This window comes from Vombatus ursinus, unplaced genomic scaffold (genome assembly GCF_900497805.2).
Source record: "Vombatus ursinus unplaced genomic scaffold, bare-nosed wombat genome assembly UNPS02014778.1, whole genome shotgun sequence".
NCBI lineage: Eukaryota > Metazoa > Chordata > Mammalia > Diprotodontia > Vombatidae > Vombatus > Vombatus ursinus.
The window spans coordinates 62,589,749-62,602,915 of record NW_020954556.1 but is presented as its reverse complement, the minus strand read 5'-3'; the positions used below and the strand labels follow the sequence as shown (position 1 = coordinate 62,602,915).

General features: G+C 38.6%; 1 protein-coding gene across 1 annotated transcript in view; it reads left to right on the top strand.

The window, feature by feature from the left end:
• The first annotated feature begins 508 nt into the window (after positions 1 to 508).
• The window catches only part of WWOX (WW domain containing oxidoreductase), a 1,192,599-nt gene continuing 1,179,940 nt past the window's right edge, over positions 509 to 13,167 (top strand). Inside the window, exons 1-2 of the mRNA XM_027865528.1 lie at positions 509 to 714; positions 12,146 to 12,210. Of these exons, the coding sequence (XP_027721329.1) occupies positions 608 to 714; positions 12,146 to 12,210 (172 nt within the window). The 5' untranslated portion in view covers positions 509 to 607. The remainder of the gene's footprint in view (positions 715 to 12,145; positions 12,211 to 13,167) is intronic.

The window sequence follows — 13,167 nt, the reverse complement described above, 5'->3', positions numbered from 1 at the left end:
TTTGTGTTTTGGCCAGGAAGTTGACAGTCTGCGGCAGCCCACACCTGCATGCTTTCAGTTCTGCCTAGAACTACATTTCCCAGCAGGCTCTTCGCGCGCAGGCTTCCAGTACAGTATGCCGAACAGTCCATCCAGTAATGCAACAGGACGACGCTATCTCGGTGACGTCTTCGTTCTAAATTCTCGGCTGGCTGCGGGGCTTCTAGTTCTAACCCCCAGGAATTTTAATCGGGCAGAAAAGAATCGGGGGCGGGGGAATGGGGGCAAATAAAATCTTCTTTGTAATTCTATGTGACTGTTGTTCTTCTTTCACCTCTTCCTTGTCCTCCGGCCTCTTCCTCACTAGCAGCCTCCTAGCGCCCGACGTCGCTAGGCAGGGCCCGGAGGCGCGGGGCGCATGCCCACTTGCAGCGAGGCGGGTGGACGAACTCCGAGGGAAGCCGGGAGATCAGATCGCGGGAGCGCGGGAGGGTGAGGGGAGCGGCGGGTCGCGCGCTGGCGAGTCGAGCCGAGCGGAGCCGAGCTGAGCCGAGCCGGAGTCGTGCAGGGGTTTGCCTGTACTTGGGCTCCAGTGCCCAGGCGGGTAGCAGTTTGCCTCTCTCCCACCATGGCTGCGTTGCGCTACGCGGGTCTGGACGACACTGACAGTGAGGACGAGCTGCCACCGGGCTGGGAGGAGAGGACCACCAAGGACGGCTGGGTGTACTTCGCCAAGTAAGGGGCTGGAGGGGCCGGGCAGTGGCCCCCGCCCGACCTCAGACCTCCGGCCCTCGCGCCGCACCGTCTGCCTGCCCCTGCAGACCGACCCTTCCCGCCCCCCGCAGTGCCCCTGGGCCCCCGCTGCGCCCCTCCCCCTTACCTGGACGCGGGTGCTGGTGCGGACGGGCTGCCCGCCGCTCCTGACCCCCAGCGCACTCACACTGCACGCTTCTGTGCACGGGAGCCCATGCACACTCTCACACGGACACTTGTGCACATGCCTGTGCGACTACTCTCATCCCCCTCCCACATTTACACACCAGTGCACATGCCTACATGACTGCTTGTATAGTCACACACATTTACACACACCTGTGCACCGTCACGCTTGCACGCACTTGTGCATATACCTCTGCAACTGCTCTTACAGGCACACGCACACTTAACGCATAACAGGAAGGGGGCCTCTCCAAGTTTGTGATTTGGTAATACAGATTACTTTGTCACTTTCTCACTGATACATTCTCATTCAATGCTTACTCACAGAAACTTCCTCCCTTCCCCTATAAATACACAGTCTTACACACAGTTCTGCATGATATACATTCTCACAACTGTTTCACAGTGATGTGCGGACACTGTCATATCCCTTTACCCTGAAATTAACCAACCTTTCCCTACCACTTTGATGTATTGTTTAATTTAAGCCTCACAACAACTCTGTGGATCTGAGACTACAAGTATTAATATTCTTATTTTACTGATGAGGAAACTGAGGCATGCAGTAGTTAAGTCACTTGCCCAGGGTCACTCAGCTAGTAAGCGTCTGAGACCATATTTGAACTCAGGCCCAGCACTCTATGCACTGAGCCATCTACTTTGTGTAAAACCCTCTGTTGGAAGAGATACAAAGATAATTTAGAAGTGGTCTTGAAGGAGCTTATTAGTCTAGTCAAATTGTCACACACATTGCCATACTGTCACATAACACCATAGAATCATAGAACATTAGGAGAGGAGGATCTAATCCAACCCTCTCCTTTTACAGAGATAGGAAGTGACTTGCCCAAGGTCACATGGTTAGAACTTGGCAGAGCTGGGACTCTTAAGTGGGGCTTTCTGACTTCTCACCTAGTCCTCTTTCCACTCTTCCTCGCTGAAATGCTTTCACACACCTACAACATCCCATAAATGCTTATCCACTCACTTTTTTGAACCCATCTTGTCTTCTACCTCATTTGCTGTAGGAAGAAAGGAACTTCTTACCAGTATGAAAAGGGATTTTTCAGAGGATTCTTGTCTTTCCTCTTCCAAGGGCAGCTTCTTCCTTTTCTAAGTGTTGTTGTAGCTTGTCCCATACTTAAAAAGAATTTCTTCTCTCTAAGTGTTGGCTGAAGGGTGGTTTCTCTGGAATCAGTGAGGAAACAGGGTGCCCTTTGTGCTGCTTGGCTTTGGACCTACTGACAAGTCTAGGGGGACATCTCCCCATCTTTCCCTGTTTCTCAGAGGGTGCCTTCCAGTAGCGGTTAGGGGAAATAATCGCTATAATTAAATAATTTTCCATATTTACAAGGCTATTTCCTGTCAATGGTTTGGAATTCTTAGTGTGAATCTAAATACTAAATTGGTGCTTTTTTTTCACCCTATTATTTTACGTTGGAAGAACAATGCAGATTCTGTCCCCTCTGTGGGGGAGAGATATTCCGGGTTAAGTGACTTGTCCAGGGTCACGCACTAGTAAGTGTATGAGGTTGCATTTGAACTCAGGTCCTCCTGACTTCAGGGCCAGTGCTCTATCTACTGTACCACCTGCCCCTTTACCCTTTTATTTTAATGTAAAATCAAAAGACTAGAGATGCAACCCGAAAATTAATTGAAATAGGGAAATCCCAGATGATGAAACTTTGTCTACCAATGCAGGTATGCAAAAGTGAAGCAACTTGCTGGGGTCGTGAAGCCAGTGAGTGTCGGAGGTGAGATTTGGAATTGGGTCTATTCTGGCCTCTCAATGCTGTCCTTCAGCCTAAAAAAGTCGTGAGATCATAAAACGACAGTTTTGCAGGACATCAGAGGTCAACTAATCTAACCCTGTCATTTTACAGATAAGTAAAAGGGTGCAGAGATTGTGAATTGTCCAAGGTTACACAGGTAGTGATAGTAGGGGCAGAATTTAAATCTAGATTTAAATCTAGAACTCTTTCCATTGCACGCATGGTACCACCACCATTTATTTCTTTAAAGTAATAAAAAGGAGTTATTTTTAAAAAATCAGCTAGTAATTCCCTAAACTTTTAGTGGACAGTTTGAGAGAACAGTTACTATTCGAAGACTTTTATAAAGGAATAAGAAACCTAGATAACACTTTGTAGACACATAGTGGTTACATTCATCCTATCAAATGGAATAATTGTTTTCTGTCTTTAGAACACATTATTTTAGAACCCTCAGCTTTTGTGGTAGAAAGAACAACAGAAAAATTGAAATAAAATTTTTTTTGTGAAGCCATGTTGACAGAAAATAAATCATTAGAATGTGTGTATACAAACATATCTTTTCCTCAACATTTTTATATTTGAAGTGAAACATTGTGTCCTAAGTAGAGAAAAGGTAAACAAATCTCTACAGATTTTAAGTACTTATTGATCTTCAAAACCAGGTATAAGTTGTAATGAAGTTCTTTGTATCATTTAGTAAAAAAAACGGATACATTTTGTGTTTTTGAAGGCTTTCTTCTGCTGGGCTTAACATCTGGGTTTTCATTTTCATTTATCACTACAGCATCTCAGAGGCAGGGAGTTAGCAACTCTTAGAACCTATATGACATTGGGAGTTGGAGTTGCCATAATAAATTGTAAAATAACTCACATTTATATAGTACTTTATTATTTAGAAAGTGCTTCTTCTACCACTTTTTTGTATCATGGACCCCTTTGCCAATTGGGAGAAGCCTGTGGAACCCTCAGAACAATGCTTTTAAATGCATAAAAGAAAATACATAGGATTACAAACCAAACCAATTATGTTAAAATACTATTATCAAAAATTTTAAAAAGCAGCTTCACAGATCTCAGGTTAAAGAATCCCTAGATTTATGGTAACAGTTTCAGCTCTTATTACTTAATAACTGTAACACTAGTCAAGTCACTTAACTGCTTCTGAAACTTCAGATGAGTTTCCTCATCTGAAAAATGAGGGGATTGGATTAGATGTTCTTTAACATCATTTCCATTTCTGAATCCATGATACTATGAACAATCCTGCAAACTAAGTAGTGCAAAATGTTACCCACATTTTACAGAAGAGGAAAAAAGGTTGTCAGGTTAAGTGACTTACCTTGGGTCACAAGGCTAGTAAGTGCCCAAGTCAAGACTTGAACCCAGGCCTTCTGATTCTTGTTTCTTAGCTTTTCCCCAGAATACTAGCCTTTTGGCAGTCTTTTGGAAAGTACCTTGGCTCAGGTGTTGAAGGATATGGGTTCAAATCTCTGACACTGCCAGTGTTATTTCAAGTAAGTAACTTGGTCTCCCAGGACCTCAGTTTCTCTGTGTGTAAAAGAAGGAGATTAGACTAGGGCCTCTGAGGTCCCTTCCAGTTTCTAAATCTATGATCCTATGATCTGGATTGGAGGTTTTGTTTAGAGGCTTAGTAGATATGTGACTTTGCATAAATAATTTAATTATGTGAGTACATTTTGCTCCTGTAAAATGGGAGTAATAGCACGTTAACTAACTACCTAATGTAGTTATTGTGAGATTGAAATGATATAATGTATGCAAATTGTTTTGTCTCAGAAAATGATGCTGAAATCTTAACTATTTTCAGATTTTTTTTATAATTACAATTAAAAATGAATATTTTTCTATTTACCGATTAAAAAAACATTTTGTAGATTATTCAGGATATAGTTTCTGACCCAGGTCTACTTTTTCCTACCCTTCAGGTTTTAGTTGTTTGAAAATTAATTTTGATAATGGCCTAGTAAAACCACAGGTAGATATATCTGTTCCTAGAATAAATATAAGATAGCCAAAGCTAACTACAAACAATTATATTTTAATTATCTGTTGTTTTTGGAGTGCTGCTCCTTCCCATTTGTTGGTTATATTACTATTCCCATTTTACAGTGGAAGAAAGCTATGTCTGCTTAGCCATGGTTTTAATAGTTTGATTTTATAGGGGTTCATATGCAATTAGCAATTTAATTTTGACATGACAACATGCACAGATGGAGAGCTTTGCTTACCAGAAGAGATTACAAATGAAATAACTATGCGTCAGGGGTAAACTAAATCATACACTGAGTAATTTTAGCTCATATTCATGTCAGATAAATTATTTCTCCTTGAAAGTAGAAAGCTGAGTATTTTTGTATTTTGAAATAAAATAACTACCCAGAGGCAGAAAATTGTGAATACTTTTTCTTGTAGAATATTTGCTAGGAAATAGAGAGAACAGGGCATTCTTCCTTGAGCCTCTCCCTCCTTTTCCAGTTTAATAACCTTTACCTCATAGTAGCAGGCTACTACCTTCCATTTATATGTATATATGTGTGTGTGTGTATATATATGTATGTATGTATATGTATATGTAACTTCTTAATATATTAGTACTTGTTAATGATGATTGAATATGGTTGATTAATCTTTATCTTCTCCTTGTGAGACTCTAGCCTAGGTGACCTTTATATTTTCATTTCCCGTGATAAATGTTATATCTGGTGTAGTTACCAGTATAACAGCATGATTTAGCCATTTGCTCCATTAAGAGTCACTGCTCTCAGATTGCTTGCTGTCTTGGAGATGGGGGAGGGGAAGGAGGAAGGGAGAAAAAAATTTGGAGTTCAAAATCTTATAAAAGTGAATGTTGAAAACTATCTTTACATGTAATTGGAAAAATAAAATACTATTAAGTGGGAAAAAAAGACAAGATTTTTAGGGAAAAAAAGTCACTGCTTAGTGAAATTATACCTTCAAAAGATTAAGCTTCTTAGGAGAGTATGTGTTACATTGAAATATCAGCATTGTACATTATCTTGAGTTATACCAACTTAATACTAGGTAAAACTTAAAGGAACTTTTCATATCTGTAGACAATTTCTGATGATTCAGTGAAAATTTTATTTAAAAACAAACTACTATGAATACTTAACTTCAGTGGATCTGTGATAATTGATTCAGGTTGCGACCCATTATGCCTTCTCATTTTTTTCTTCTCCATGTCCCATAGATCCTCCATGGAGGATTAGCCTAATGTGGTAGAACTCTTCCTGTAGTCCTTTTTACATTTCATGGGTACCATTGTAGCACTTAAGCTTTTTGTTTGTTATTCCTTACTCTCGTTCCATAACCAGCTCACCTTCTTTTTAGCTCGTAGATATGTCGAATCTTTCATGCTGCTTCTTGCCTATTAGCTCTTCATTGGAAAAATGCTGCAATCCACTGGTAACTGACAATGCACTTTGTGTCATTTACAAGTTGGATTCTTTGGAGAATGGGATGTTCCAGAAGTCACAACCATATAGCATTAGTGGGAGAACATTTATGTTAAAAAGATGGATTTTGAGGCTGAGAATTAGCTTTAAATCATTGAAAGTGCTATGCCATTTTTTCCATCAGTTTTCTTCCTCCTCTTTAGCTTTGGCCTCAACTCATTATGCATTTGCAGTACCTGTCCACCTAAATGCAGTTGATGTACTAACTTGGTGGGCTGGCCATTTACCTGAATGTCACAGACTGAATGGACAATAGGAACTTTTTATTCCTTTAGTTTTCCTGAATGAGTTACTAGGCTGAACTGTGGTATAATCTTTGGCAAAGTCCTGTGGTGTTCTGGGTCTTGGGAGCATCTAGGGAAGGCTTCTTAACCTGAGATCCATGGATTCCAAGAGACATATTTCAGTCTCTGAACTTGGATGGGAAAAAAATTACATGTTTAATTTTACTAACTACAGCTGGACTTTATAATTTCCTTCAGTTATGAATTAAACATTCTGGGAAGGGGTCCATAGGTTTCCATGACACAAAAACGGTTAAGAACACCTGAACTAGAGGATCTTACAATCTGTAGGGAATCCCTCTTCCATATGACTTCTGTATAGGACAGCCTTCATGACAATGGTAAATGCCTTTGACCTTCATATATCTATTATATACTTTGCTTGATGATAACAGAGTCATTAATTAGTTATCTCTAGTTGCATTTCTTAAAGAATCTTGTATAATGAACATATGCATGAGAGATTCCTTGTTAGAGGAGAGCCTTTAAGGGTGCTTTTTATTCTACTGCTTCAAATACCTTTTTGTTGTTGTAGCATTTTGTATCTTCTGTACTGTTCAGTCACTTGTGTGAGTGCAAAAATGTTGTCTGTTACAGAAAATTATACAGACTTGCCAGTTTCATTGTCATATTTTCATCAAAGATGGCCTTAAATACATTTGTCATTCTCAGAAAAATTCCATAATGATGAGAAAGGCATAATGTTGTCTTGATTGCCTTATTAAAAATATTGTAAAATGTTTTTTATGATAAAAATATTGTCTGTGACTTTTTTCATTTTTTTGGCGGAGGATACATTTCCCTTTCTTTAGTTATCTTGTAAAATGATCCCTCAGTGTTTTAAAGATTGTTCCACCTCCAAAATAGATTTCTTTGCTGTGTACTTGGTTTGGGTCCAGTCTTTCTTCCTAATCTCATTTCCATAAGTGCCTCCTATAATGCACTGGGGCCTGGGGTGTTGTTAGGGTCTAATTGTGGGGTGTTTTATTGTCAGTGATGATGGAAATGGTTTATTACGGAAATGCTGACAAACCTAGTCCATTTTCTGTGTTGGTTGTCTTCTTGACAGTTTTGTCTTTGAATGAACTTGGTATGATACAGTTCACTTGATCCTTATTCCAAGCTTTCTGTACACTTGTCTTTTTTCCCCACTGATTTTCGCTACTTTATGGTTCATGTTGTTTATAATCTTTCACCATCCTCTGTAGTGTTTATAAGTAAGATTACATTCTAAACCCAGTCCTTAGCTTGCTTCTCTTTCTTGCCAAGGAGATAAACTGCTGGCTAGGGTGGTTTCTTAGTTCTTCCAGCCTCCTTTTTGTTGTGATTATTTTTTATCTGTTAAAATTTTGCAAGAAATGGTGAAAGTCAAAAGTCATTGGCTTTGCAGTGTTTTCTACAGTAATTTCAATTTTTTAGGGGGTGGAGGGAGGATCTATGACTTATCATAATAGGTCAGTATGAAGCTGTTGCAGTTAAACATGTTATCTTGTATTTATCATCTCTTCTAATTTGGTATTGATTTTGACTTTTGCTCCATCTATATACCAACAGTTCATTCTTATATGATTTCCAAATCATTAACCAGTAGTCTTCTGTCTGTTAAGACATGGTCAGCTTCATTTGTGTGTGTGTGTGTGTGTGTGTGTGTGTGTGTGTGTGATGCTGTTTGGTGTTTGTGAATTGTAAGGTTCTAAGTATACACCTTCACCCCTGATATACTTGGGAGTATGGTTGTTCTTTATGTTCACATTTTTTAATCTTCTTACTCATCATTTAGTTCAACTTGCAGTAGCTTTCTGTTCAAATGGGGTAAATTAGAGGTTTGATAGACAAAAGGTTCTAATAAGCCTATCAGAATCAAAGAATCAATGACCTTGGAGATTACTTGAAGCAACTCTTATTTTATAGATAAGAAAAGTGAGGCATAGAGAGGTTAAATGTCTTGTTCCTTTCTGGGCTTTAGTCCTTGAAAAAGTTATCTAGACTGGCTGCTTCCTCTTCCTCTCTTTTCATTAACTCCTCAACCCTTTCCAACCTGACTTCTGATTTCATTACTGTACCGAAACTTCTCTCCACAGCTACGATTAAGTTCTTTTTAAAAGGATAAATTTTCATTATTATATTTTTGCATTGCCTAAAATTTCCCTATCTGCCTTTTCCTCTCAGAGAACTTTGTTCCTCTTTGAGCACCAAGGACAACCACCCAGAGAACTATCCCTTATAACGTAGAATTCTTTTTAAAAAAAAGAAAGAAAGAAAGAAAGAAAGAAAAAACAAAGAGAAAAGAAATCAGCAAAATTTATCAATACCTCCAAAACCCCCCCCCCCCCGGACAATATATGCAGTGTTCCACACTTATGGACCTCTCCTCTACTCCTCCCCAATTCTCCCATAGGGGGAGAAGTTGGGAGAAGTGTTTTCTTATATCTCTCCTTTGGTGCCAGTCTTATTCTTTACAACATTCGTATCTTTATATAACCCCTCCAACACTGACTATTTTATCCTTTGTCATCTTTTTCAGTTTGCCAGGTATGGGGCAAAACCTCAGGGTTGTTTTGATATACATTTCTCTTATTAGTGATTTGTACCATTCTTTCCAATAGTTGATGATAACTTGAAATTCTTTTGAGAACTTTCTTCATATCTTTTGATCACTTGTCTATTGATCAATGGCTTTTGGTCTTTTGTATTTCTGTTAGTTGTCTATATATTTTAAATACCAAAGCTTTATCTGAGAATTTTGATATATTTTTTCTAGTAGGCTGATTTCCTTTTCACAAATATATTAATTTCATTGGTGCAAAAGCTTTGCAATTTCATGCAATCAGAATTATCTCTTTTAAATTTAAAATGTCTTTAATCCTTGTTTAGTTGAAAATTCATATCCCAATATAGCTATGAAAGGTATATATGACCTGCTTCTCTTTTAAGACTTTTAAGATATGATTTTTAATATTAAGGTAACATATTTCATATGTGGGGTGAAAGAGAGTAAGGAGTTCAGGATTAGGCTGAGATGACAAACCTGGGATACTGGAAGCATGGTGGTGCTTACAGCAGAAATAGGGAAGTTTGGAAGAGAGGAGGTTTTAGGAGGAAAGAGAATAAATTCAGTATTAAACATGTTAAGTTTGCAGTATCTCTGGGACATACAGTTAAAAATGTCCAGCGGGGGGGGCGGCTAGGTGGTACGGTGGATAGAGCACCAGCCCTGAAGTTAGGAGGTCCTGAGTTCAAATCCAGCCTCAGACTAAACACTTGACACGTACTAACTGTGTGACCCTGGGCAAGTCACTTAACCCCAATTGTCCTTGAAAAAAAGAAGTCCAATGGGAAATTGGTGATGAAACTAAAGCTAAGGAAAAAGACTGAGTTGGATATAGAGATCTGGGACTTATCTGCATAGAAAAGATATTTAAAACAATGGGATCTGATAAGATTACCTAGACAAAAAGTATGGAGAGATAAGAGAATCTTAGAACTAGAAATTACCTTAGCCCAGCATTGAGTACAACTCACTCCTTTTTGGATGTAGGATGGACTGGAGTGGAGAAAGACGTGAGGCAGGGAAAACAAATTAGGAAATTGCTGCAATAATCTAGCCAAGAGGAATTTCAAACTTGAACTTGGGTAGTAGTGGTATGAGAGGAAAGAAGGGATCAGATATAAGAGATGTTTTAGATCTAGCACTGAATCTTGAGGAGTCTCCATTTAAGTGAGTGATGTGGATTATGAGCCAGCAAAAGATACTGAGAACCAGCAGTCAAACAAGTAAGAGGCAAATCAGAAGAGAGTAATGTCACAAAAATCCAGAGTGGAAAAAGCATCCAGGAGAAGAGGGTGGTCAACAAATGCAACAGATGGACTGAGAAAAGACCATCAGATTTGGCAATTAAGAGATATTTGGTGAAATCAATAACTCAGTGTTCAACAAACAAATTATTTAAGAAAGAACTACCTATTTGATAAGAACTGCTGGGAAAATTGGAAAGTAGTCTGCCAGAAATTAGCTTAGTCCAACATCTTACACTCCATAATAAATTCAAATGAAATATGCTACCTTAAGATTAAAAATCATATCTTAAAAGTCTTAAAAGAGAAGCAGGTCCTATATACCCACATATTTAATAATTTGCCAAATCTTGCCATTTCTACCTTTAAAACATCTTTTCTTCACTCCAGTCCATCCTACATCCTGGTGCAAATTAAGTTTTCTTAAGTTCAGATCTATCTGACCATACAATTCCCCTACTTACCCAACTCCAGTGGCTTCTTTTTGTTTCTAGGATAAAATATAAATTCTGTTAAGCTATTAAAGCCTAACACAATTTAGCTCCATTCTGACTTTCCACTCTTATTGGACTTTATAGCCCATCTCCACTCAGTCATCCAACCAGACTGCCTTCTCTCTGTTTTTTATGTAGGACACTCCATATTCCATTTCCAGGCCTTTGTGTAGATCTCCTTTATGCCTGCAGTGACCTCCTTCCTTACCTTTGCCTCAGAGAGTCCTTCTTTTCTTCTATGATGCAGCTCAAGCACCATCATCTTTTATGATTCTCCCAAATACTAGTATTTAGTAACACCCAAACTATATTGTATTTAACTACTTTGTAATTGTGCTTATTAAGGGCAACTAAGTTGGGAAGCTGATAGAGTGCTGGGCCTAAAGTCAGGAAGACTCATCTTCAAATCTGGTGTCAGACACATATGAGATGTGTGACCTTGGGCAAGTCACTTAACCCTGTTTACCTCAGTTTTCTCATCTGTAAAATGAGCTGGAGGAGGAAATGGCAAACCACTTCAGTATCTTTGCCAAGAAAACCCCAAATGGGGTCATGATGAGTCAGATATAACTGAAACAATTGCGTAACAACAAAATTGTATTTGTTAGCTTTATATATATGCTGTATATATTTTTATATGTACTTGTCTCCCTCATTAGAATGTAACCTCATTGCAAGTAGATATTTCATTTTTTGTACTTATATCCCCAGTGTCTGGCACATAGTAAGTATTTAATAAATATTTGTTGGTTGATTGACTGTCTGAAGTAACTGAAGTAATAAGTTGAAAAACTAAGATGTGAATGTAGTTTCTCAAGACCCCAAATCCACTGTTCTTCCTAGTGTATGAGTTTGAAATAATGTCTCTCTAGTTTCGGATCCCTTTCTCCTAACTCATGTTTTTCTCCCAAATAGTTAATCAATATTACCCTTCTCCCAGCCTAGTCTATTGGTTTCCATTCTGTTTCTATCTGTCTTCCCTGGAGACCAGAACCTACCCTCTCATTATCTGCTCATAGTAAAGTGACATTTTTGTTTACTGTTTGTCATAGGTATGACAATATGGAGGCAGCTCTCTACTTATACATGAAAAAGTAATATTTGTAGCTGACAAGTAAAAAAGATTTGTCTGGAAATCGACTCTTTGGCCATGTTTTCAAAATGGGATTATAGGATTCCTCATCTTAGACTTAGAGTAGATAGTAAAACCTGGGGTCAAAACTAGAGTTCTTTTGGTTAACCCTGGCCTTTGCCAGTGATAACTCTTGTGAAGTAGTAACAACATGGAGAAAATTTTTCCTCTAGAGGAATAGTTTTAGAATGATTTATATTGCTTTTAGGAACTTATCTTGTTTTTAATTGTGTTATGGGCATTTTGACAGCCACACTGAAGAGAAGACACAATGGGAACATCCTAAAACTGGAAAAAGAAAACGAGTGGCAGGAGGTTTGTATTGCTTGTTCGATTATTTGCTGCATAGCTTAACGTACTGACATGTAAAGCATCGGTTACACAGTGACCCTGTCACAGGCAGAGTGTTGTCCAGGCAATTGTTGTTGTAACTAGGAGTAGATTTTAGAAGATCAGAAAAAGTGATGGAGTAAGCTGTCTATAAGTTGTAACTATCAAATGCAGTTTGTCAAGCATTTGACCAGACATTTGCATCTGCTGAGGATACATAGACAAAATGAAAATCAGTTCTTTCTTTCAAAGACCTTATTCTACTGTAGGTGATTTACAGAATTGTGGGGAAAGAGCAAATCATATTTTTTAGCTACCATAGACAAGTTTTAATTATTTTTGAGAATTTATTTGTTCGTCAAGACTATATTAAAATAATAAGAATATCATATATTTTTATTCTATAGCATTACATTTACTCACACTTATCATCTTTCAGCTTTTTTCACCCTATAAGCAAGAATTGAATGTCTTTTATGTGCCTAGCACTGTGCTATGACCCAGAGGGAATACAATAAAAGCATAAGCTAGATCCACTGCTCTAAAGGAGGCTAATTAGGGAGATGAGACACATGTTAAAAAAGAACAGTATGACAGATGTTATGAGGCAGGGGAGGAAAATTGACTGTTGAGTAGTTAATGATAATAAATGCTGTGAGTTTATTGGACAGAAAGATCATCTGGGTCCAGATGCCGGCTATGCTACTTGCTATCTGTGTGATCTTGACCAAGTCACTTGGTTTCCTCTTCTGTAAAATGAGGAGATTGGACTAGATGACCTCTCAGGTTCCTTCAAGCTCTAAATCCTCAACCATATTCTGGGAGGTTGTCGTGGTTAGAAAAGATTTCATGGAGGAAGTGACAGCTGAGCTGCACCTCAGAAAGAGGTTGGGTAGGAATTAGATAGTTGGGGAGGAAGCAGAACACTCTGGGTTTGTGGAA